This window comes from Heterocephalus glaber, unplaced genomic scaffold (genome assembly GCF_053883595.1).
Source record: "Heterocephalus glaber isolate CG9 unplaced genomic scaffold, H.glaber_assembly_v1.0 deba00001606, whole genome shotgun sequence".
Classification (NCBI taxonomy): Eukaryota; Metazoa; Chordata; class Mammalia; order Rodentia; family Bathyergidae; genus Heterocephalus; species Heterocephalus glaber.
In genome coordinates, this window is record NW_028258377.1 from 12,871,176 (window position 1) to 12,896,897 (window position 25,722).

A 25,722-nucleotide genomic window follows, 5' to 3' on the forward strand; every position below is an offset into this window, starting at 1 on the left:
TGCTTTTTTTTTTTTTTTTTTTTTTTTCCGGTACCGGGGATCGAACTCGGGTCCTTGCACTTGCAAGGCAGGCGCCAGAACCACTGAGCTAAATCCCAGGCCCTGTCTGTTTGTTTTTGTTTCCTGTGCTTTTAGAGTGCTGCTGGCTAAATCCTTGCCCTTTCCAAGGTCCTGAAGCATCTCTCATATTTTCTTCTAAAAGTTTCATTGTTTCAGGTCATACATTTAAGTCTAAAGTGTATGTTTACTTAATTTTTGTAATCGATAAGAACTAAGGGTCAGTGCATATTCTTTTGTGTAATATTTCTTTTATTTAGAGTAATGTTTTTGACATATTTCCCACAAACAGTATGTGGAAATTACAGAACTCTTTGCCAACACTTGATATTCTCTGGGTTTCCACTCCCTAATTTTAACTAATCTGGTATTAATTTGACTAATGAAATTGAGCACTTTTCTATGTGATTATTGATTTATTTGTATATTTTTCATGAAGTGTTTGTTCAGATATTTTGTCTGTTTTTAACTTGATTAACATTTGTTATTGAGACAGGAATTCTTCATATAGCCTGAACACCAGTTATTTTTGTTAAATATATGCTATACAAATATTTAGATATGGTCTGTGACTTGCCTATTAATTTTCTTATAACTTCATGAGCAAAAGTTTTAAGGTAGTCTAATTATCAATTTTATTCTCTAATGTTTTGGGGTTTTTTCCATTAAGTTTATTGGTACATTTTAGATATAAAATATAGTTACATTCATCATTGGGATCTTGTACCTTTACATGATATATCTTGGTTCTTATTTTTTTCCCCTTCCCCTTCCCTCCCTTCACTCCCTCCACCCTTCCCTATTTGCAAAGACTTTCTTTCCATGTTTTTTCTTTTCTCATATTTTTTCTTTTCCCTTCTTTCCTTTCCCCTACCCCTGCCACTTCCCCTATTCCTTTAGACCTTTTCTTCCTATTACACAATATCAATTATACATTTTTAAAATTACAATATCAAAATTTAGAGGACATTACCACAGATTTTACAGAATTTAAAAGGATATAGAAAGCATATTACAAAGATCCTTTTTGAAATAAATTTGACAACTTCTAAGAAGTACCTTAGAAGACAAATTAATGAAACTGACTCTGGAGGAAATATAAAATTTGCATAGGACCTATTAAAGAAGGTATATTCCTAGCTTGAAAACCTACCCATATGACAACAACAGGCTCATATACATTTTTACTGATGAATTATATCAAACATTTAAAGCAGAAAAAAGGAGCACTTCTCCCCTCATTTTAGGAAATCAACATTGTGCTAATAATAAAACAGGATAAAGATAATAGAAGAAAAAAGTATGAACATAGATAAAAGTTTGTTTAACAAAACAAACTATTAGAAGTCAGATCTGGCAGGATGTAGAAAGTGGTTTTATTATAGGGATGACAGTGTTGGTTCATCATTGGAAGATCCACCCCCAAAAGTCATCCTTTAAACAGAGGAAAGCAAAAAGCCATATGATCCTGTCAGTAGTTGGAGAAAAAGTATTGGACTAAATTCTACAGCTGTTCATGGTAAAAGCTATCAGGAGACTAGAAGTAGAACAGAACCTTCTCAATGGATAAGACATATACTCCATACTTCAGCAAAAACGCCTTATATGAATGGAAAAGATACAATGCTTTCTCCCTAAAGTGGGGAACAAGGGCAGATATGCCTACTCTTCATCTGTCCATTAAACTTTGAAACATAGGCCCAAATCAAAATAGTCTGGCAATAAAAAGAAACAATTAGCATAGGATTGGCAAGGTAGAAGTAAAATCTTTATATGTAGATGAAATGATCATCTACAGAGAAAATACTAAGAAATCTCTAGGAGCCGCTAGAACTTGTATTTGAATTTAGCAGGATTAGAAAACACAAGATATATATAAAAATTCAGGTGTATGTATACTTGCTATAAATGAAGAATTGGATATTGAAATTTAAGTTATGTAGAAGTACAAAGGACCTAGAAAAGTAAAAAGAAAAAAAAAAAAACAGTGTTGGAACACATTTGTTACCTAATTTTTTTTTTGTTTTTTGGTACTGGAGATCGAACTCAGGACCTTGCACTTGCAAGGCAGGCGGCGGAACCACTGAGCTAAATCCCTGGCCCTTATTACCTAATTTTAAAACTTCCTTTAAAGCTACAGTAATCAAGGCAGTGTTGGCATAAGGAAAGACATATAAATCATTGGAATAAAACAAAATCTGGAAATAGAACCACACATATATGATCCACTGATTTTTGAAAGATTATTTAACATTAACATTTTATAGAACATAAACTCAACTCAAGAGCAGAGGAAAAGATAGTGTTTTCACCAAATGGTACTAGAACACCTGTTATCTGTATGTAAAAAATTAACCTCAACCCTTTATTTCCATACATAAAAATAACTTGAAAGGATCCTAAATATGAAAGAGTAAAACTATAAAACTTTAAGAAGAAATTATAAGGGAAAATGTTCATGAATTTAGAGTAGGCAAGAATTTCCTAGGATACAAAAAACATGATGTATAAAAGAAAAAAAATGATAAATGAGATTCCATCAAAATTTAGAACTTTAAATGATATCGTTAAGAAAATGAAAAGTAGTCCTTAAACAGACCATATTTATAATGCATATAACCTATAGCCAGACTATATAAAGAACTCTTACAGCTCATTAAAAGACAACCCAATTAAAAAGTAGACACAAGAAGATGATAAATAGCCAGTACAGCACAAGGAAAGGTGTGCAACACTAGAATCAGAAAAATACTAATCAGTACAATAACAGGATCGTATTATGCACTCATTAGGGAGATGAAGTTAAAAGTTCTAAAAGAACAGATGTCAGCTTAGGTGTGAACCAGTTAGAAGTTTTAAATACTGCTAATGTGAATGTATGATGATAAAACCATTTTGGAAAACAATATAGAAATTACTTGTATTACTGTTAAGAACCAACAATTCTGTTCTTAAGTTTTTACTTAAGAGGAATGAAAACACATGTTCACAATAGATTTGTACATACAAGTTGACTATCCCTTATATGAAATTCTTGGGACCAGTAGTGTTTCAGATTTTAGTTTGAAACCCACTTGATCTGCAAAGAGGATAGCTACTTCTGCTTTTTTTTGGGTTCCTGGGACACGGAGTATTGTTTTCCACCCTTTAACTTTCAGTCTATGAGTTTCTTTTTGAATTAAGTGTGTTTCTTGTATGCAGCATATTGTTGGATCTTGCTTCTTGACCCATTCTGCCAGTCTGTTTCTTTTGAATGGTGAATTGAGACCATTAACATTGATGGTTATAATGAGTACATATTGATTTATCATTGTCATGACTTTTTCTTTTTGTTGGATTCTCCCCCTTTACATTTAATTTCTTGTTGCGGCCAACAGATTCATTCTTCTGGCCTTCCTGGGGTTGTGATCCTTGTTGTCTTTTCCTAGGATATTGTCTAAAATTTTTTGGAGTGCTGGTTTGGTATTCATGAAGTTCCTAAGGTGCTCTTTGTCATGAAAGTATCTTATTTCTCCATCAATTTTGAAAGATAGTTTTGCAGGGTACATCAATCTGGGTTGGAGGCTGTTTTACTTTAGGGCTTGAAATACGTCATTCCAAGCTCTTCTTGCCTTGAGGGTTTGCGTTGAGAAGTCTGCTGTGATTCTGATGGGCTTTCCTTTGTATGTGATTTGTTTCTTTTCTCTCACTGCTTGTACAATTTTGTTCTTCTGTTGGGTTTCTGGAATCCTATCATATGCCTATGTGTAGATGTTTTTTGGTCACAGCTAGTTGGAGTCTTGTATGCCTCCCTTATCTGTATGTCAAGTTCTTTTCCCCTGCTTGGGAAGTTTTCTGCCATCACTTCTGTGAACAGTTTTTTGTGTCATCTACACTCTCTCCGGTTTCTTCCTTGACTCCAGTCAGTCTTATGTTATTGTTCTTTGCAATGTCTAGCAGCTGCTGGATTGATTTCTTGTGGTTCCTGACAATTTTAAAGAAATTTTTCTTTTCCTGGTCACTAATTGCAATCTTAATTTCTGTATCTGAAATTCTATCCTCACATTGGCTCATTCTGCTGTGTAGACTTTCAGTGGTGTTTTTAATCTCCTGGAAATCTGTTTGTATCTGTTTTACGGATTCCATTTGTTTCCTATGTTGGGATTCCCTCATGTTCCTCAGCTCCTCTATTTTTTTATCTGTGTCCTCTCTAGATTTATTAATCATGTCTTGCACTGTGGGCACAATCTCTGGTGTTATCTGAGAAATTATTTCTGATTTCATCTTTTTCAGATCCTCTTTTGTTGCCGATTCAGGGAGTCCAGGTGGTTGAGTATCAGATTGTTCCATCTCATTTCCCTTTGGGGTTGCTGTAGGTGATCTGGAAGCCTGGTTTTGAGGCTTGTTTACATGTCTTCTCATTTCGACAGAGTGGGGGTGTGTGCTGCTGGCGCCCATGCGGCTCATCTCCTCTGCACTGGGAGCAGTGCTATGGCGGCCCGGGAGCTTCCTCCTGGGCACTGGGATTGGCTCACCTCCTCTGCGGTAGGAGTGGTGCTGTGGAAGCCCCTCTAATGTTTTTATATTTATTTAGGTTACATGATTCGAATTGAGATTTAAATTTAAGTAGCCATGTGTCCTTAGGAGTGATAGATAATTAGTTCCAGGCCCTTCCTCTCTGGTGCTATTCCCCCAGAATTTCCATGCTACCATGAGCTAAGGATCTTTACTTAGCCATATCCTTTCACCATGATACTTCTTCCTTAGAAGTAGCCAACCATGGACTGAATCCTCTGAAATCATAAGCCGCCTAGTTAGACCTCTACTCCTTTTAATTGTGGGTGTTGGGTATTGTGTCCCAGCAATGGGTAAACTAAGATTCTAGAATTATGGCTAATATTTTGGTATACGTCTTTTCAGTATTTATTTTATATTCTTGTGTAGTATTTCATCCTGTTTTTAAACATTGAGTTGTTTAAATTTTTCAGTGTTATAAATAATACTTTGGTTAAACCATCCTTGTCCACAAGTCTCATCTAAATTCAGATGATTGCCTTAGATTTACATCTTTATGGGTCAGAAGATAAGAATTATTTTTAAATTGTAGATATATTTTGTCAAATTGCTTAAATAAAAATTCCAACTGTTAAAAGAAAAAGATTGAGTTATACAAGTACTAGTAGGAACTAGGTAAATGCCTCTTTTTCTGAGACTGCTAGTATATCATAGATTGAGGAATTCTGTCAAAAAAATCTAATGGTTCTAGACCTTTTAGTTTTGTCTCAAATAGGAATAGTGTGCTTTAAGGATTTCTCTTGATATAGACTCTTCTATTTTTCCAGTGCTCTAGAGCACTGCTAGGAATATTTTTATATGAGTACTTTCATCTTTATGAAGAAAGATGTTGAATAAACCATGCGAATGCTTCAGTTGCCAGGACTTAACTGTAGCAGCATTGAATGTTAAGGACATGAGTCAACATACTAGTATATTTCTAAGAAAGCAAACCCATTTAAACTGAAAGGAAATCGCTACAACTTGGGAAGGGCCAAGTGGCTTGGGTGGCTTTCCTGCAGCAAAGAATGAAATTTGGCTTTGCAATAAGCATTTATATTTAGAAACTCAGTATAGTCATATCAGATTTCTGAGTTAAAAGCTATCTTTAGTAGAGTAAAATTATTGAGTCTAGTACCTGAAAGAGCAACAACAAGAATTTATGTTTTGAATGGATAGGGCAGATAGGGCCTTTCTATTTTTATTTTATTTATTTATTTATTTATTTATTTGCGGTACTGGGGATTGAACTCAGGACCTTGCACTTGTGCAGCAGGTGCAGTACCACTGAGCTAAATCCCCGGCCCCTGGTCTTTCTATTTTTGACTGAGCTCTAAAGGCATCAAAGTTGTAAAAATATTCTGTTCCTCTTAAAACCAAGAACATACTCCACCAGACTTGTAAATAAGAAACTATCTTGACCAATTGATTAATTAAATATTTACATTAATTGCCATTTTTTTTGCCAACAAATGTGGAATACTGAAAAGACAGTCTGTTAGAGGAGATAAACAAGTACAGCAATAATTATTATGTTGTGTGAGATGTGCACATAGGGTCCTGTGCAAATATAGAGTTTGAGACTTCTTGGATTAGGGAAGCCTTTCTGGTACTATCCATGGTGTGCTAGACTCACATTATTTATGGAACAGTATGGGAGGGTAGATTGGAGGGATTGAGAGTAAAACCAAGGTGATCCAATTACTGTTGTATAAGCTGAGGGCTTCTTTAACAAAAGAGAAGTCTCTGAGAAGTCTGTACTCTCATGAAGTTTATATTCTTGTGAGAAAAACATAATAAAAGTTAAGAAAAATGAAGCAAGCACAGAGGATGGAGAATGGCTAGAGCAGAGCAGGAGCTCTTTTAAGTAGAAAAATCAAGAGTGACAAGATGACATTTGAACCGAGTCTTTCCAGGTAAAGGGAATAAATATAAAAGTCCTAAAGCAAGAATGTGTTTGACATGTTATTTTAGAGCTACAGGAAAGCCACAATAACTAAATTAGAAAGAGCAGCAGGTGAAAAAGAAGAGATAAGCAGTGGTCAGATCATGTGGGATTTTTATAATTTATTCTAAATATGATGAAAAGCCATAGAGGGGTTGAAAATAAGAGTGATATAATCTAACTCTGGCTACTGTATGAAAAATAGTGTAGAGAAACAGGAGCAGAAATAGAATTGGAGAGACTAACGGGGGGAGGGTTGCGTTATTCCTGACAAAATCTGATGTTTGCTTGGTTCATGGTAGTAGCTGTGAATTGAAGTCAGGTTTGGGAACATTTTAAAGGCGGACATGTTGTAGAATCTGTGGAATGTGAGAGAAAGAGATTGGTCCTGTGAAATCAAAGATTTACCCTACACAATTGGATTAATGATGTTTTCATTTCTTGAGAGTGGTAATACTGGGGCAGTAGCAGGTTTGGAGGAAGAAATTAAAAATTTGGTTTCATGCACAGGATGCTGTAATGACTGACCAAATAGAGATGTTAAATAGTGGTCTGCAAGTTTAAAAGTAACCAAGTGGGGAACATTGCAGCATTTTTGTATGCTAATGGGAATTACCTTAAAAAAAAGGGAGCAAGGCTGGGGATTTAGCTCAGTGGTTCCGCCGCCTGCCCTGCAAGCACAAGGACCTGAGTTCAATTCCCCAGTTCCCCCCAAAAAAGGGAGAGCAATTAATGTTTCAGAAGAGATGATGGTGTTATGGTTTGTGTCTAGAAGTCCTCTCAGAAGCCTCATGTGGTCATAGGTGGGGCTTTTTCAGAGGTGGCTGTATCTAGAGTATGTGACACTGGGATTAATTCTTGGAGCAATGCTAGGATCGGGCACTAGGATTAAAGGTGTGAGTGCTGCCCACCCTAAGTAACCTGGATAAGGTATAAGGGATGGAAAGAACTGTGGTCATCCCTTGCTTTGCTCTGCTGCCTTCTGCCCACCATGAACAGTTTCTCCTCTGCAATACCTGTCTGCCATGCCACCCTGCCTTGGAACCAGCCAATTATGGACTGAAACCTCTACAAACTGCGAGCCAAATAAACTTTTCTTTCTTTAACTTTAGGTGTCAGGTTTTTTTTCTTGACAACAAGAAAAGAAACTAAGGTAGATAGCAAGAAAGGAATCATTACTGAAGCAAGAGGCATTAGAATCCACGGTCAAGTGGAAAAGTTGGCCTTAGCCTTGTGCACAATATATCCTATGAAATAGAGAAGGTAGAATATAAGGGTACAGATGCAAGTAGATTAATGGTTTTGGTAGTGGAATGATATGAAAGTTTTCAAAAGTACTTCTCTTTTTGTCATCAAAAGAGGTTTGAAAAGGTGGTTTAATATTGGAAGTCAGTTAATATAATACATGATATCATAAAACAAAGAAAAATCCCAGGTGATCAAGTAAATGGACACAGAAAAAGCATTTGGCAAATTACACATACCTTCATTATAAAATACCCAGTAAAGTAGAACTGGACAGGAACTTCTTGTTAGAGAGCATCTGTGAAAAACCCACAGCTATCATCATACTTAAAGGTGAAAGACTCTTTCCTAAGATCAGAAATAGGACAAGGATGTCCTTTCTTGCTACTTCTGTTCAACATGGTGCTGAAGACTGTATAGTTGAGACAATTAGGAAAGAAATGGCATAAAAAACATAATATTTGAAAGGAAGAAATAAACTCAATCAGATGACATCTTATATATAGAAAATCATAAAAGGTGATGAGGGTATGTCAGAGGAATCTTGGATTTCTTATAGTAACCAAAGTAAATGGCTTTAAGGCATGGTGAGATTAATACTGTTTATCTCTTAAAGGAAAAACATTCTACAGTAGGACTTTTGCAATGACGGAAAATTTCTATATCTGTGCTGTCGAATACCTGTGCCTGTTGAGCACTTGAAATGTGCCTCATGGGACTGAGGAGTTCAATTTAAATTGTATTTAATTCTAATTGAGATTTAAACTTAAGTAGCCACATGTTGGCAGTAGTGGTGGATAATTATTTAATAGCCTTTGTATTGAGACTAGTCTCTTTAGGCTATGTGTTGAAGGGAGGGAGGAAGTAAAGTGCCTCCCTCAGTAGGTACTGGTGGTGGGCACTTGCCTTTCTTCTGTCCCACAGAGGAAGTGCTAGGCTGGAGGAAGAGTGGTCTTTGTAGGAACACACACAGCTCTGTGGCTACTTGTTACTTTTTTTTTTTTCTTACTAAAATTTTATTAGCATCTGTGATAAAATATGAAGTGTCCCAAAAATATATCAAATGTTTAAAATTTTGTTACAATAAAAACATATCACGATCCCCCCCCTTAAAATCCTTCCCCTTGATGGAATACACTTCCTGTTTTCTTCTGAGGTGGTTTTGAAGTTGAAGAAGAGTTTAGCCACTGTCATTCTCCCAAATCTCTCTTTTTTGTATTTATAATTTCTACTGTCCTCAAGAAGCCATTGCCCTCACTGTTTATAGTACTAAAACATATGTTTATATTTTTTGATTTCTTAGCTCCTTTGAATTTCGGAATCAGAAGTGGTAATGTTTACATAGTATTGATAATTATTTTGTAATGTTTAGGCTATTGTCCATTCTGTTTGTACAAATTAATATGGAAACTACTTAAGATGAAGACCAAACCCAAATCTTAGACTAGGTGGTAAATGGTAGTTTTAAATATGGACAGATGTTTTTGGATAAGGCTAAGCAATAAATGTGGAAGAAGAATAATTAGAATTTTATACATAAATGACCACTAATCTTTATGGAGTGGTTTCTGTGGGCCAGATACTCTTACTACTTTATTTGAAGTTTCTGATATGATCTTTATCAAAACACATGAGGGAGATGCTATTATCACATAATTTTTCTAGATAAGGAATCTGATAGAGAGGTTATAGAACTTGCATATGGCAAGATAGCTTAGTAGAGGCTCAACTTGGACACCATTCTAACTGTAAAGACAATACCCTTTATCATCAAGGACTATGGCATCTTTGCATCTTTTTACCCCCCAGTATTGGAGATTGAACTCAGGGCCTTATTCGTGCTAGGAAAGTGCACTACCACTAAGATACATCCCCAGCCATTTTTATTATATTTTTTAAAAAGAGTCTCAGCAAGTTGTCTAAGATGGCCTTGAACTTGAGGCCCTCCTGTCTTAGCCTCCCACATAGCTGGGATTATAGGCATGTGCCCCCATACCTGGCACTTGTTTGCATCTTAACAGTGCCCAGCTACGTTTTTGGGTATAGATTTCATACTAAATTCTCTGCATGCATCTATGTGACATGAACATCTCAGCCTCTATAAACCAAGTAAAGGCTCCTTTAGAGGAACTAACACTTCTTTTCAACTTTGAAGAAAAAGTTTCAAAGGAAAAATGTTGCTGCAAGACCTGGTCCAATCTGCTCTGATCCTAACATTTAATAACAGAGTTGCTGTGTGGTTCCCAGCTATCTGCCAAGTCTCTCCCCTCAAGTTCTTTTCTACTTGCCCAGTCACTTATCACTTAACACTTTTCTCTTCCTTCTTTCCCAGGAGAGGCAGTCCACTCTGGTAGAATATCTGCTTCTTTCCAGTCATACTTGTGTAACATTCCCTGTGCTACTTTTGTTATTGTTGTTTACAGCTTTGTGACCTTGATCCAGTTATTTAATATTTCATAATCTATAAAATAGAAATAATGATATATGCCTTGCAGAGTTTAAAGATTAGAGCTTATATTTCTAATTCTTGGGCATGGAATAGGTCTTCATAAAATAAGCTTTTTTTCCTCTGGAATCTATTGATATAATTTAATTGGGCGAGTATTTATTAGCATCTAATCTGTGCCAGACTCTGCTGAGACACTGATCAGATTTTTATGTTTTAACAAAAACAGCATCTCTGAATTCAGAAATTGCATGGTATAAGAAGGGAGAATGACATATAAATAAGAACAGAAATGTGCTAAGTGCAATAGAGGAGTATGGAAAGAGTTAGAAGCAATTATTTTTCCAGCCCTGTCTGTGTAGTTTTCAAGTTTGTTTTTAATACTTGGTAGTAAAGATAGAGGACAAATACAAGAGAGTGGGGGAGAAAACCCTTAAGAAATGTAGAAATCTTTCTTTTTTTTTAAATTTTATTTTATTGGTACATTTTAGGTATACAATATAATGACATTCATCATTGGAAATTTGCACCTTTACAGAATCTTCTTGGTTCTTATTTTCCCCCCTTCCTCTGCCCTCCCTTCAACCCCTCCATCCCTCCCTGTTTACGAAGACTTTGTTTCCATTTTTTCATTTTCTCATATTCCATTCCCTTCTTTAATTTCCCCTAACCCTCCCACTTCCCCTTCCCCTTTGCCCCTTTTCTTCCTATTTCAAATTATCTGTTACACTTTTTAGTCCTTATTTACACTTTCAGTTTCTCACACTAGAGAAACTTCAGTATTTACACGTGTCCTTTTTGTTTCACTTAAGAGTATTACCTCATGGTGCATCCATTGAGCTATAAATGTCCCTAATTTCTCACTTTTTATGGCTGAGTAGTACTCCATTTTATAAAAAAAACCCCACATTTTCTTTATCCAGTCTGTAGTTGATGGGCACTTGGGCTGCTTCCAAGTTTTAGCTATTGCAAATTGTGCTGCTATGAACATGGGTACACGTATATCACTGTGGTATGATTCTTTTAATTCTTTGGGGAAGATACCTAGCAGGGGAATAGCTGTGTCAAATGGGACTTCCAGTCCTAGTGCTTTGAGGTATCTCCATACTGATTTCCACAGTGGTTGCACCAGTCTACACACCCACCAGCAGTGGAGCAGGGCTCCTCTTTCCCCACAGCCCTGCCAGCATTTGTTATTGGTTGATTTCATGATAGCAGCCATTCTTTCTGGAGTGAGGTGGAATCTCAGCATTGTTTTCATTTGCATCTCTCAAATAACCAGTGATGTTGAACACTTTTTCATATGTTTATTTGCTATTTCTACTTCTTTGTCTGAGAAATGTCTGTTCATTTCAGATGCCCATTTTTGGATTGGGTCTTTAAATTTGGGAGGTCTCATTTTTTTTAAAGTTCTTTATAGATTCTAGATAGTAGACCTTTGTCTGAGGAAGAGCAGGTGAAGATTTTTTCCCACATTGTGGATTGTGTCTTCACACTGTTGGTGGTTTCTCTTGCTGTGCAGAAGCTTTTTGATAAGAAGAGATTGCACTTGTTGTTTGTGCTAGTTCACGGGCAACTGAGGTTTTGTTCATAAAATCTTTTCCTACACCAGTGTCTTCAAGAGTTCTACCTAACCTCTGTTCCAGGCAATACACCATTTCTATTTTAATGTTTAAATCCTTAATCCACTTCGATTTTAGTTTAGTGCATGGTGAGAGATATAGGTCTAGTTTTAATCTTTGGCAAGTTGAAACCCAATTTTTCCAGCACCATTTTTTTAATTTTTTTTTTATTTTTAGGGAATAATCATTTATTTGATCACACAATCACAGACAAATGAAGCAATTTATAAGAGCATTTGAAATGGGAATCTTTCAACAGAACAGAATGCACTCCCTTTTTTCAATCTAAGGTTATACCTTGATTCTACTAAGTAATAGTTCTGTTTTATTAACAAACACATTATTTAGTTTACTATGTGTTCTTATCCCTTTTTTGGCTGTTATAAAATACACCATAGTGTTTCTTAATGGAATAGTTCATTCAAAGTTTCATGGCTTGCATTTGAGAGAAGAAAGGTCTTCTTGAGAAGAATGGCTACGAGAAGCCAGTGACCCTGCTAACCACCTGATCCTCCAGAGTAAGCCTCTTCATTCAATCCTCACCTCCTGTGGAAAGCTGTCCAGCTTGCTTAGGAGCAGACTGACAGATGGCGCCTTGGAATCCACCAGCGGAGCAGGAGAGCTGCCTGTTCAGACTGTTGCCGGTCACCCAATAGTTTGTGTGGTTCCATCAATTCTATTGACATATTTAGTATAAATGTAAAAATGTTACTAATGTGGTTTTATTGAATTCAAATGTTTGAAATCTAAACCCTGATGAAAATTTATCTTAAAAGGTCTTCCAGGAGTGAAAGTCAAGACCCTTTTCACTGTGTAAACCTCTTTTCATTATACAAACTTTGAAACTGTCTTATTACTGCCCTTCACTGAAGGTGAAGAGCAAGTCTTACATGGATTCCAAAAACCATAATTTGTTAGATTAGTCTATCAGTTAGGTTAGCTCAAAATAATATAATCTGTGTAGTGAATAAGCAAAGAAAATGTATTTGTCATAATTTTAGAATCTGGCAAGTCTGGACTCTCAGATCCAGTGGACTAACAGCCTGGTGGGTGTCTTTATACAGGTTCACAGATGGCCCCTTCTTGCTGTAGCTTCACATATTGCAAGGGCCAGTAAGCCTTCTGCAGCACCTCAAAAGAGCAGTAATTCCATTCATAAAGGCTCTACCCTCATGACCTAATCACCTACTAAAGACCCTGCCTCCTTAAAACCATCACTCTGGGGGTTAAGTTTTAACATAAAAATTTGGGGGTCATAAACATAGTACCAACACAAAAACCGTGTGCATATGTGTGTGTGTATGTGTGTGTCTGTGTGTCTGTGTGTGTACATTATGCACCACAAAATGACTTTTTGGTCAGTGACATTCTACATAGATGGTGATTCCGTAAGATTGTAATGGAGCTGAAAATTTCATATCATCTAGTCATGTCAGTTGCCATTTTAAATTACTCACATGTTTGTGATGATGCTGGTATTAAACAAACAAACGAACAACAACAACAACAAAAAAAACACTGTACCTCCAGTCTTATAAATGCATAGCACAGAGTTCCGGCAGAGTGCAGTGAGAAACAGAGTGCCGCTGATGGCGGTGGGTGACCCAGGGGCCCGAGAATGGGCCGCGCCTCTGCCCTGCAGCCTCTTGGACCCCTCGCTGTGACTGCCCACTGTCTGGGCCCAGGCTGTGAAGAACAGGCGAACCGCTCCCCCACTCCACTTCGATGACCTGATGGCGGCGGTGACCTTGGAGCCAGAACCCCTCAGACCGAAGGGTCTCCAGGTCCAGCCTTGCTGACCTTGGCACAACTCCCTCCAGCAGTCAAGGACATGGCACCTTGCAGCAGCTGGAGGGAGGCGTGGTGAGAAGAATGGCGGCCTCCGGACCGCAGCAGAATGTGGTTACATCAAGGGCCAGAGAAGGTGGGTCCGAAAGCTCGGCCATTTCTGGCTATACAACTGCGCAGATCTGGGTCCGGAGGTGACTGCTCTGTTCCACTTGCGGAGGAGACCGCACCTCCTTGAGAAGAGGACAAATAAAGGCCTCATCCACCCTGGAAGGTGAGGAAACTCAGGCCGAAGACAGGTGGAAAGACTGGCGGGCCATGGGCAGTTGCCAAAGAGAGAGACTTAAAGTAACATTCCATGTTTGGCTAATTGGAAATGCCCACCACCCTTTGGGAAGATTTCCTGGCCAGTTTAAGAAGGCCTGTGTATATAATATGAAAAAGCTGCTCTTAACATTCCCCCAAACTTTCAAAAGAAAACTTCCTGCATGTGGACAGTATAGATATAAAATTACCGACCTGTGATAAAGTAGTTAGAAAAACCACACGACTTGGAAATGCCCATTTATTTTAAAAAATGACAGAAAAGAAACGTTTTCTGAAAATGACTTTGAAATGAAGTTGGCTAGACCACCTGGAGAAGCAACACTAGGAGTCCTTTTTTAAATATATATATATATATATATAGGTACATTTTAGGTATACAATACATTTACATTTATCATTGGTTGCTTGTACCTGAACATGATGTATCTTAGTTCTTATTTTTTCCCCATTACTTATGCGCCCTTCACCCGCTCCACCCTTCCCTATTTACATAGACTTTGTTTCCATTTTTTTTCTTTCTCATAATTTTTCCTTTCCCTTCTTCCCTTTTCTCTTCCCCTCCCACCACCCCTACAGCTTTGTACCTTTTCCTATTTCAAATTATCAATTATTCATTTTAATCATTTTCATCCTTATTTACACTTTCAGTTCCTCACACTAGAGAAACTGTTCGGTATTTACACATGTGTATCCTATTTATTTCACTTAAGAGTATGGCCTCAATATGCATCCATTTAGCTATAAACGTCTCTAGTTCCTCATTCTTTATGGCTGAGTAGTACTCCATTTTATAAAAAAAACCACATCTTCTTTATCCAGTTTCCAGTTCATGGGCCCTTGGGCTGTTACCAAGCTTTAGCTATTACAAACTGTGCCGCTATAAACATAGGTGCACATATATTGCTGTGATATGATTCTTTTAATTCTTTGGGGAAGATACCCAGCAGGGGAATAGCTGGGTCAAATGGGACCTCTAGCCCTAGTTCTTGAGGTGCAGCATCAGGTTGTTTAATTGGGCTCGTTCTGTTTTCCTAATATGCGTATTCACTGCAATGAATTTCCCTCGTAAGACTGCTTTCATTGTGTCCCATAGATTCTGGTATGTTGTATTGTCATTGTCATTTAATTGAAGGAACTGTCTGATTTCTTCTTTAATTTCCTCTGTGACCCATTGGTTATTCGGAAGTGTGTTGTTCAATTTCCACGTGTTTATGAAATTTTTTGAGTTTTTGCTATGGATCTCCAATTTCATCACACTATGGTCTGATAATATACAGGGGATAACTTCAGTTCCTTTGCACTTACTTAAACATGTTCTGTGTGTGAGTATGTGGTCTATTTTTGAGAATGACCCATGTGCAGCTGAGAAGAATGTGTATTCTGATTTTGTGGGGTGGAAGACTCTGTAAACATCTGTTAAGTTCATTTGTTCAAGAGTTCGATTGAGTTCTAGTATTTCATTACTTATTTTTAGTCTAGTTGATCTATCTATTTGTGACAGTGGGGTGTTGAGGTCCCCCACTACAATTGTATTAGTGTATATATGACTTTTCATGTCTGTTAGTATTTGTTTTATATAGTTGGGTGCACTAGTGTTTGATGCATAGATATTTATGATTGTCATCTCTTCCTCTTGGATTCTTCCCTTTACAAGGATGTAGTGTCCTTCTTTGTCTCTCTTAATCAGTGTTGATTTGAAATCTACTTGATCTGCAAAGAGGATAGCTACTCCTTTTTTTCCGGTTCCTGTCGCATGGAGTATTGTTTTCCACCCTTTACCTTTCAGTGTATGAGTTTCCTTTTGAATTAAGTGTGTTTATTGTATGTAGCCTATTGTTGGATTTTGCTTCTTGACCCATTCTGCCAGTTCCAGCACCATTTATTAAAGAGGCTATCTTTCCTCCAGTGAGGGTGTTTGGCTCCTTTGTCGAAGATGAGGCGGCTGAGTGTGTCTGTAGTTGTTTCTGCATCTTCTAATCTGTTCCACTGGTCCTCAGGTCTGTTTCTTTGCCTGTACTATGCTGTTTGTATCACAGTAGCTTTGTAGTATAGTTTCAATTTGGGGGTTGTGATATCCCCTGCCATGTCTCTGTTGCCTAGAATTGCTTTTGGTATTCTAGGTCTCTTCTTGTTCCAAATAAATTTTTGGATTGTTTTCTCAGGGTCAATGAAGGTTCAATTGGGATTGCATTGAATCTATATCGCAGTTTTGGAAGTATAGCCATTTTCACTGTATTGATCCTTCCTACCCAGGAGCAGGGGATGTCTTTCCATTTTCTGATATCATCGTCAATCTCTCTTTTCAGAGTGCTATAGTTTTCAGAGAAGAGGTCTTTGATTTCTTTTGTTAGGTTGATTCCTAGCTATTTCAGTTTTTTGGATGCTATTGCAAAAGGAATTGCTTGCCCTATTTCTGTCTCAGTGAGTCTAGAGGAAAGCTATTGATTTTTGTGTTTTGATCTTGTATCCAGCTACTCTACTGAATTTGGTTATTAAGTATAGAAGACTTTTGGTGGCATTCTTGGGGTCTTCTATACAGAGTATCATGTCATCTGCAAATAATGACAATTTGAGTTCTTCATTTCCTATCTTTATTCCTTTTATTTCTTTCTATTGTCTAATTGCCGTGGCTAATGTTTCCAAAACTATATTGAACAAGAGTGGTGGTAGTGGACATCCTTATCTTGTTCCTGATTTTAGTGTGAAGGATTTCAGTCTTTGACCATTTAGTATGATATTGGCTGTTGATTTTTCCTAGATGGCTTTTATCAGAGTGAGGTGGAGACCATCTATTCCAGTTTTTTGTAGGGTTTTTATCATAAATGCATGTTGGATTTTGTCAAATGCTTTTTCTGCATCTATGGAGATTATCATATGGTTTTTGTCCTTGGCTCTATTGATATAGTGTATTACATTGATTGATTTGCATATGTTAAACCATTCCTGCATCCCTGGGATGAATCCCACTTGGTCAGGGTGTATGATCTTGATGATCTTCTGCATTCTATTTGCCAGTATCTTATTAAGGATTTTTGCATCTATGTTCATTAGTGAGATTGGCCTATAGTTCTCTTTTTCAGTTGTGTCTTTCTCTGCTTTGGGGATCAAGGTGATGCTTGCTTCCAGGAATGAATTCAGGAGTATTGGTTCCCTTTCAGTTTCACCGAAGAGTTTAAACAGTAGTGGCAGTAGTTCCTCTCTAAGTGTCTTGTAGAATTCAGCAGTGAAGCCATCAGGGCCCGGGCTTTTCTTAGTTGGTAAGTTTTTAATTAAATTTTTAATTTCATTGATTGATACTGATTGTTTAGAATTTTTAGGTCTTCCTTGTTCAACTTTGGTAATTCCTATGTATCTAGGAATCTGTCCCTTTCTTGTTTTCCATATTATTGGCGTATAGGTTCTGGAAGTAGGTATTGATGATCTTCTGGATTTCTGCTGGGTCTGTTGTAATTTCATCCTTTTGATTCCAAATTGCATGGATTTGGGCCTTTTCTTTCCTTTTTCTGCTTTTTTTTTTTTTTTTTTGTACCGGTGATCAAACTTGGGTCCTTGCGCTTGTGCAGCAGGCAGCAAAACCACTGAGCTAAATCCCTGGCCCCTTCTTTCCTTTTTCTGATAAGGTTGGCTAAGGGTTTGTCAATTTTGTTTATTCTTTCGAAGAACCAGCTCTTGGCTTCATTAATTTTTTGTATCATTCTCTTAGTCTCCATTGCATTGATTTCTGCTCTGATCTTTATAATTTCCTCCCTTGAATGAGCTTTGGGTTTGTGCTTCTCTTCCTTTTCTAGAAGCTTGAGGTTCAGCATCAGGTTGTTTAATTGGGCTTTCTCTGTTTTCCTAATATGTGTATTCACTGCTATGCATTTCTCTCAGACTGCTTTCATTGTGTCCCATAGATTCTGATATGTTGTATTGTCATTGTCATTTAATTGAAGGAACTGTCTGATTTCTTCTTTAATTTCCTCTGTGACCCATTGGTTATTCAGAAGTGTGTTGTTAAGTTTCCATGTGATTATAAAATTCTTGTGGTTCTTTTGCTCTTGCTCTCCAATTTAATTGCACTATGATCTGATAATATACAGGGGATAACTTCAATTCCTTTGCACTTACTTGAACACGTTCTCTGAGTGAATATGTGGTCTATTTTGGAGAAAGACTCGGGTGGAGGTGAAAAGAATGTGTATTTTGATTTTGTGGGGTGGAAGACTCTGTAAACATCTGTTCATTTGTTCAAGAGTTCAATTGAGTTCTAGTATTTCCTTACTTGTTTGTTGTCAGTTGATCTATCTATTTGTGGCAGTGGGGTATTGAGGTCCCCCACTTCTATTGTATTGGTGCATATATGACTTTTCATGTCTGTTAGTATTTGTTTCATATAGTTGGGCACACTGGTTTTTGCTGCATAGATATTTATGACTGTCAATCTCTTCCTGTTGGATTGTTCCCTTTACAAGGTTATAGTGTCCTTCTTTGACTCTCTTAATCAGTGTTGGTTTGAAATCCACCTGATCTGCAAAGAGGATAGCTACTCCTGCTTTTTTTCAGGTTCCTGTTGCATGAAGTATTGTTTTCCACCCTTTAACTTTCAATCTATGAGTTTCTTTTTTAATTAAATGTGTTTCTGGTATGCAGCATATTGTTAGATCTTACTTCTTGACCCATTCTGCCAATCTGTTTCTTTTGATTGGTGAATTGAGACCATTAACATTGATGGTTATAACTGATATGTATTGACTTATCATTGTCATGACTTTTTCTTTTTGTTGGATTCTCCCCCTTTACGTTTAGTTTCTTGTTGCACCTGTTGGTTTCATTCTGCTATGCATCCTGGGGTTGTGATCCTCATTGTCTGTTCCTAGGATATTATCTAAAATTTTTTGGAGTGCTGGTTTGGTATTCATGAAGTTCCTAAGGTGCTCTTTGTCATGAGAGTATTTTATTTCTCCATCCATTTTGAAAGATAGTTTTGCAGGGTACGTCAATCTGGGTTGGAGGCTGTTTTCATTTAGGGCTTGGAATACGTCACTCCAAGCTCTTCTTGCCTTGAGGGTTTGCATTGAGAAGTCTGCTGTGATTCTGATGGGCTTTCCTTTGTATGTGATTTGTTTCTTTTCTCTCACTGCTTGTACAATTTTGTTCTTCTGTTGGGTTTCAGGAATCCTAATTATTATATGCCTATGTGTAGATGTTTTTTGATCACTGCTAGTTGGAGTCCTATATGCCTCCCTTATCTGTATGTCAAGTTCTTTTCCCCTGCTTGGGAAGTTTTCTGCCATCACTTCTGTGAACAGTTTTTTTTATGTCATCTCCACTCTCTCCTGTTTCTTCATTGACTCCAGTCTTATGTTATTGTTTTTTGCATTGTCTAGCAGCTGCTAGATTGATTTCTCGTGGTTCCTTACAATTTTAAAGAAATTTTTCTTTTCCTGGTCACTAATTGCAATCTTATCTTCTATATCTGAAATTCTGTCCTCACATTGGCTCATTCTGCTGTGTAGACTTTCAGTGGTGTTTTTAATCTCCTGGAAATCTGTTTGTATCTGTTTTACGGATTCTATTTGTTTCCTATGTTGGGATTCCCTCATGTTCCTCAGCTCCTCTATTTTTTTATCTGTGCCCTCTCTAGATTTATTAATCATATCTTGCACTGTGGGCACAGTCTCTGCTGTTATCTGAGAAATTATTTCTGATTTCATTTTTTCCAGATCCTCTTTTGTTGCCGATTCAGGGAGTCCAGGTGGTTGAGTATCAGATTGTTCCATCTTGTTTCCCTTTGGGGTTGCTGTAGGTGATCTGGAAGCCTGGTTTTGAGGCTTGTTTACATGTCTTCTCATTTTGACGGGGGAGGCGGGGTGCTGCTGGTGCCTGTGTGGCTCACCTTCTCTGGGCTGGGAGTGGTGGAAAGGTGGCCTGGAAGCCCCTACCTCTGGGCTGGGAGCAGTGGAATGGCAGCCCGGAAGCCCCTTCCTCTGGGGTGGAAGCGCTTATTCAATTTAATTCCTTCCGCAGGTATCCCGGCAGGAATCTGCTAGCTCCACTTGTCTTGAGCTGCAGAAGCTGGATCTCAGGGTTGAAGGCAGAGCAGAAGCATGATGCCCTCTTTTTCATTTTTCAAGCCATCATGACATCGTGGTTGCCCCTGCAGGTCACCCTGTCTCAGACCATACATCTTTAGTAAGCTTTCATATGCCAAGCTTTTAAGAATTGATTTCAGGAAAGCACTTTATGAATCTCTCATGAAGTTCTTACACACTTGTTGGAGAAGTATAGGCTGGCTAATAGGAGGTGAATTTGAAGCTGATTCTGCAACTGTGTCTTGAATGTTTTCCTCTTGTAGTACTTTTAATTCTCTTATAAAATCTCTGGATTGGAAGGAACCTTAAAAATAGGTCCCATACTCTAACCTGTGCTTAAGGGTGTCTATAATCTGCTCTTCTTTTAATTTTTAATTCAACAGTACAAAATAGTATACAGTGTAAAAATGTCTCCTTCCCTCTCCCAGTCCCCAAGTGTTCCTGTCGTCTTTCCCTGTAGCAAAAACATTATTAGTTGCTTCTGTGTATGATATTTATTTCCCATACAGATCTCATATTTGTGTTTATTGTGCCTATCTCTTTATATCTGTGTTACAGTTATTTGAGTGCATGTGCTGTCTTAGTAAACTTTTAAGTTCCTTGAGAGGAAGAGCCCTGTTTCAGTTTTTTTATAGGTCCCCAAATTACCTGCATATTTATGATTCATTACAGAAAGGAAAGTTAGACCAGAGAGAAGAGAAGCTTCTCTGATAACATGCCATAGTTTTCTGTCCTTGGCTATATTCTTTATTCATTTTTCCCCCAGTGATAGATGAAGATATACAAAGCATGCTTGCCATGTATGCAGTTGACACAGAGCTGGAAAAGAGCTAATAACATCGAATGACAGAATCAACACTGCAGATGATCACAGCATTCTGGATTGTTCAGCTGAAAAGAATAGGGACAAATATACAGTACTGTGTTTAAGAGGATAAAAATACCCAACAACTTAGTTATCTCTAGAACTAAAAGATTTATCTTGGTAACGTTTTATTTGAAGATGATTTGGGAGAGGAGAGAATGAATCTTAATTGCCTTTAGGTTCAATTAAAGCCTATAGTATACCAGGATTGTCAATAAAGCAAGCAGAGCCTTGAATGGATTAGTAGAATGTGAATCCAGGAGGGTAGTTCATGGCTCTTCTGTTCTCTTTACTAGTCAGACTCCTAGCTAAGTGTTGGGTTCAGTTTGGGGATGGCAAACATACAGAGAAAAACTGACAAATTGGAGTATGTCTCAGATAACTAAGAAGATGTAAAGCATGAATATAGGTTCTATCCTGGTTTTACTATTTACCACTGTGAATGCTTGGTAAAGTCAACCTCTTAATTTTGTTTCCATCCCTTTAAAATGGGACAGAAGTAGTAATACCAATCTGGAGAATCATCCTAAGGATTAGAGCCAATATAGGCAATTTAAAGGTTTTATAGTTCAAGTCTTAATAGGGATTAGATGTAGTCCCTCCTCTGAAAGAGGTTACATTTTTAGAGGATCAGACAACTGAGTAAATCCAAGATTATAATGCAACTTGTGACTTATGGAAAAGGCAGTAAATTAATTTGTACAACCCTCAGTAAATGCAGACTGAGCCAGATTGCATAGCAATACACTGGATTTCTGTGATTTTATAAACAGGTATCATTTGGTGTGAGTCATATTTGTACATTATCTGGGGTAAAGCCATCTATACCCACTAAAATTAGAAGGCAGTATTAGTATAGTGGAAGAGACTAGTAGTGATAACTCTTCTGAAGAGCAGTTTTCTTACTTATAGATGGAACACTGCAGAATTTTGTAGATTGGAGCTTATGTAGGTAATCAGATATAGCTATCAGTACTATATCTTGTAGAGTATTTCATTGCATTAAATAGAATAATGGTTGGGAAAGTATAAGTCCTTCACTTGATTGCTGCAAGTTGGAGTAGTACACAAAAACCTTTCTTGGAATGAACTAGATATTTAGATCTCAAGGCTTAGCAAACAGGAGAATGTCTTGTGGTTGGGAATTTCAGTATACATATTACAAGTGTTATCCTCAGTACTAGAAAGTTTGAGGCTTTTCAGACAGTGTGCTTCTTCTCACAGAGTAGAGTTTTAACTTTGCTTTTTCCTATATGTTTTTGTCTTTTATATTCAGAGTCTATTGTCTGCTAACAATATATATATATATATATTTTTTTTTTTTTAAAGTGTTGACTCGGAGACAAAGAGAGGCCAAGAGCAAGAGTGACAGAGGGACAGCTGCACAGACTTTCCTAGACATTGACAAGTAAGTAGGTGTGCTGCATTCACTGAGCTCTTGTTTAACATGTCATTGCTTGAACCAAATAAAGACACCAGTTTCTATCTCACCCTGTATTTCTTTGGCCTGCCTGTCACTGCATTGCTTGGATGCTTGAATTTTTTTTTCTTATTCTGTTTATGACAGTGTAGTTCATGTCTGTATCCCTTTTCAGTACTCTAAAAATAATCCTGTTACCCACTCCAGTTCCACATTGCTCTTAGGTTTTGTTTTTGTTGAATTTGTAAATTGGCTTTTGATGCTTTGGGAAGGCAGTGAGCATATTGTTGTGTAATGGTACAGAAGTTGAGTTGCAAAAGGTTGGGCAACATGGACTTCCTTGGGTTGCTGGTTGCAACTTGACTTGAGAAAGCCCATTCTAAAGAAGGAGTCAGATGTAGGTACTGCCTCCTGAAAGTAAAGATTTTACCAATAGTATATTAGATCAGAAACTTTCAGGATTTTTTCTTTATTTTTCAAAATTGATAAACGAAAACATGGTATTTTAATACATATATTCACACTGTATAATGTTGAAATCAAGTTAAACATATTTCCTCAAACATTCACATTTCTTTTTGGTGAAAACATTTAATATCCTTCTAGTTTTTGAAATATACAGTATATTATCTGCAGTTACCTACTGTGCAATAGTGTACCAGAACTTCCTATTTCTCTTACTTAGTGGCCATTGATCAACTTCTCCCCATCGCTCACCTCCTACTCTCCCCAGCCTGTGGTAACCACTGTTCTATTCTCAACTTGTATGAGATCAACTTTTTTATATTTCAAGTTTATTATATTTGTCTTTCTGGCTTTGTCTTATTTTACTTAACACAGTGCTCTGCAGTTCCATTTTTGTTGTGATAAAGGAAGGATTTTATTATTTTTATGGCTGAATAGTATTCCACTATGTATATGTACCACATTTTCTTTACTCATTCTTCATTGAATACTTAGGTCATTTCCATTTCTTAGCTATTACGAATAGTGCTGTAGTAAACCTGAGAATGCAAATATCTTTCTGACATACTGATTTTATTTCCTTGACTGTATATCCAGGAGTAAAATTACTGGATGATATGTTTGTTTTTAATTTTTTGAGGAACCTCCATACTGTTTTCCATAATGGTTTTACTAATTTGCACTCCCACCAGCAGTGAGCAAGGATTCTGTTTTCTCCACATCCTTGCCAGCATTTATCATCATTTATCTTTTTTGTTTTGTTTTGTTTTTTTGGTACTGGGGATCGAACTCGGGACCTTGCTCTTGCGAGGCAGGCGGTGGAACCACTGAGCTAAATCCCCGGCCTCATTTATCTTTTTGATAATAGCTAACCTTACTGGAGTGAGGTGATATCTCTTCATATTTTTACATTTGCAATTCTCTAATTATTAGTAACATCGAACATATTTTCATACACTTTGTTGGCTATTTGTGTGTCTTTTGTTTGTTTCTTTGCTTTTGATTTTTGAGATAAAGTCTCACTGTGTACTTCAGACTGGCTTTGAACTCAACTATGTAGCCCAGGCTGGCTTTGAACTTGGGGCAATCCTCCTGTCTCAGACTCCATATCTCTGCGATTACAGGCATGTGCCACCATACCTGGCTTTGTATGTGTTTTGACAAATATCTACTTAGCCTTATTGCCTAGTTTTTTTTTTATTTACTCATATTGAAATATTGTATAATGTTATTAGAGACTTAGAGAATGAATTAATGATAAGGTCCATAGGAAAGGCAGCAAACAAATTAGGCAAAAATGAGAGGGAAAAAAGGCATATAAGAAAGAAAATATAACTCCAATACACTATGGCACATGAGGAATGATATTTAGCTAGTAACATGAACTCAGAGTACTGATTTAGCCAAAAGCTGGAAAACAAATGTAGTGTGATGTGAAAGAGCTAAATCCTCATTTACCATAGTAAAAATTCCTTAACAGATAGTATCACAATTGAAAAAATCAAGAATATGCATATATATGTATACATATATATGCATAGTATTTAAATAATGGAGGCAAATACCAGAAGGTAATAAAAGAATACTTAAGGTGTTTGCCTTTGAAAAATAATAATCAGGATTAGGGCAGAGTACTGATCTTTTTTTATGGTAATCTCAATACAGCTATTTGAATTTTAAACTATTCATATGTGCTTTTAACTAAAAATAAATTTTAAAAGCCTAAATAGATCACTAAAAAACTCAAAGAGGGATCTACTCATCCCTTTAGCCAGAGGCCTTTAGCTTTTTCAATGGTGCAGTGTGAGCAGAACCAGAACCAGTGTGTTGAAGAATAAATGGGACATAAGATACAAAATGGCAGGTCTTTTTTAACAAGCATGCTGATAACTAAAATGAGGCCATATGAAGGGGGCAACAGTCAAGAAAAAAAAAAATTTTTTTTTCTGGTACCAGGGATTGAACTCAAGGACCTTGTGCTTGCAAGGCAGGTGGGGCACCACTGAGCTAAATCCCCGGCCCTAGAAAAAAATTTTGAAAGTGACAAAGCCCATATGATGGCACTAATACAAGTGTCTTCCTCAGAAACAACTGCTAAGTCATTCCTCTTTTCTGTGGTACTGAGGATTAAACCCAGAGCATTCCCACTGAGGTACATCTCCAACGTTTTTTATTTATTGCTGAGTTGCCTAGGCAGGAATTAAACTTGTGATCCTCCTGTCTCAGCCTCCCAAGCCCTAGGATTACAAGTGAGCACTACCACGCCCACTTTGCCAAACCATTCTTTACAATTATGGGACTAGGTAGATTCCCATATGCATCCATGGTTTTGTTTTTTGTTGTTGTTTTTTTGGGTTTTTTGCCTCATAGCTGTTTTGCTTGAACGTCTTCCATTGTGAGCCTTCATGATATCTTTTGGAGAATAATTTTACAAGAGTAGGCTTATAACATAAAGGACTTCTGTATCTCTGTTAAATGTGGCAAGCAGAGAAAAGCTTTATGAGCTATCATTTAGGTAAAGTAAAGCAACATGACCGAATTAGATACAGGCAAAGAGAACAGTTGAGTTACAGTACTTCCTTAAGGTCAGGATCCACACATTGTTCATATATGAAACAACTATCATATACAGTTTTAGACATTCTATGATACAAATCCTCAAAATTAAAAGAGGCTTTAAAAAATGAATCTGAGTTGCCCAAGTATTCCTCAAATATTCACTGAGGTTTACTATGTGTCATGATGTTTACATACTTTCTCAAGCAAGCTAAGATTTCTAGCTTCCTCTGCAACTAAAAATTATTAACATCCTCTCAAGTTATCTACCTGTGTATTCCTGAGGTAAAGCACCACTCCAGTGTAAGGAGGCAACTGGAGAAAGATTCCAGAGAGTTATGTTCAAAAGAGGAGGAATAATAGTCTTCCCAGATACTCC

At 37.1% G+C, this 25,722-nt stretch overlaps 1 protein-coding gene across 17 annotated transcripts in view; it reads left to right on the forward strand.

The window, feature by feature from the left end:
* Nucleotides 1-25,722, forward strand: part of Uimc1 (ubiquitin interaction motif containing 1) — a 178,733-nt gene that overhangs the window by 144,705 nt on the left and 8,306 nt on the right. For all 17 annotated transcript variants that reach the window (XM_087194801.1, XM_087194797.1, XM_087194794.1 and 14 more), the window contains one exon: nucleotides 22,232-22,310. In XM_087194801.1, coding sequence (XP_087050927.1) covers nucleotides 22,232-22,310 — 79 coding nt within the window. The remainder of the gene's footprint in view (nucleotides 1-22,231; nucleotides 22,311-25,722) is intronic.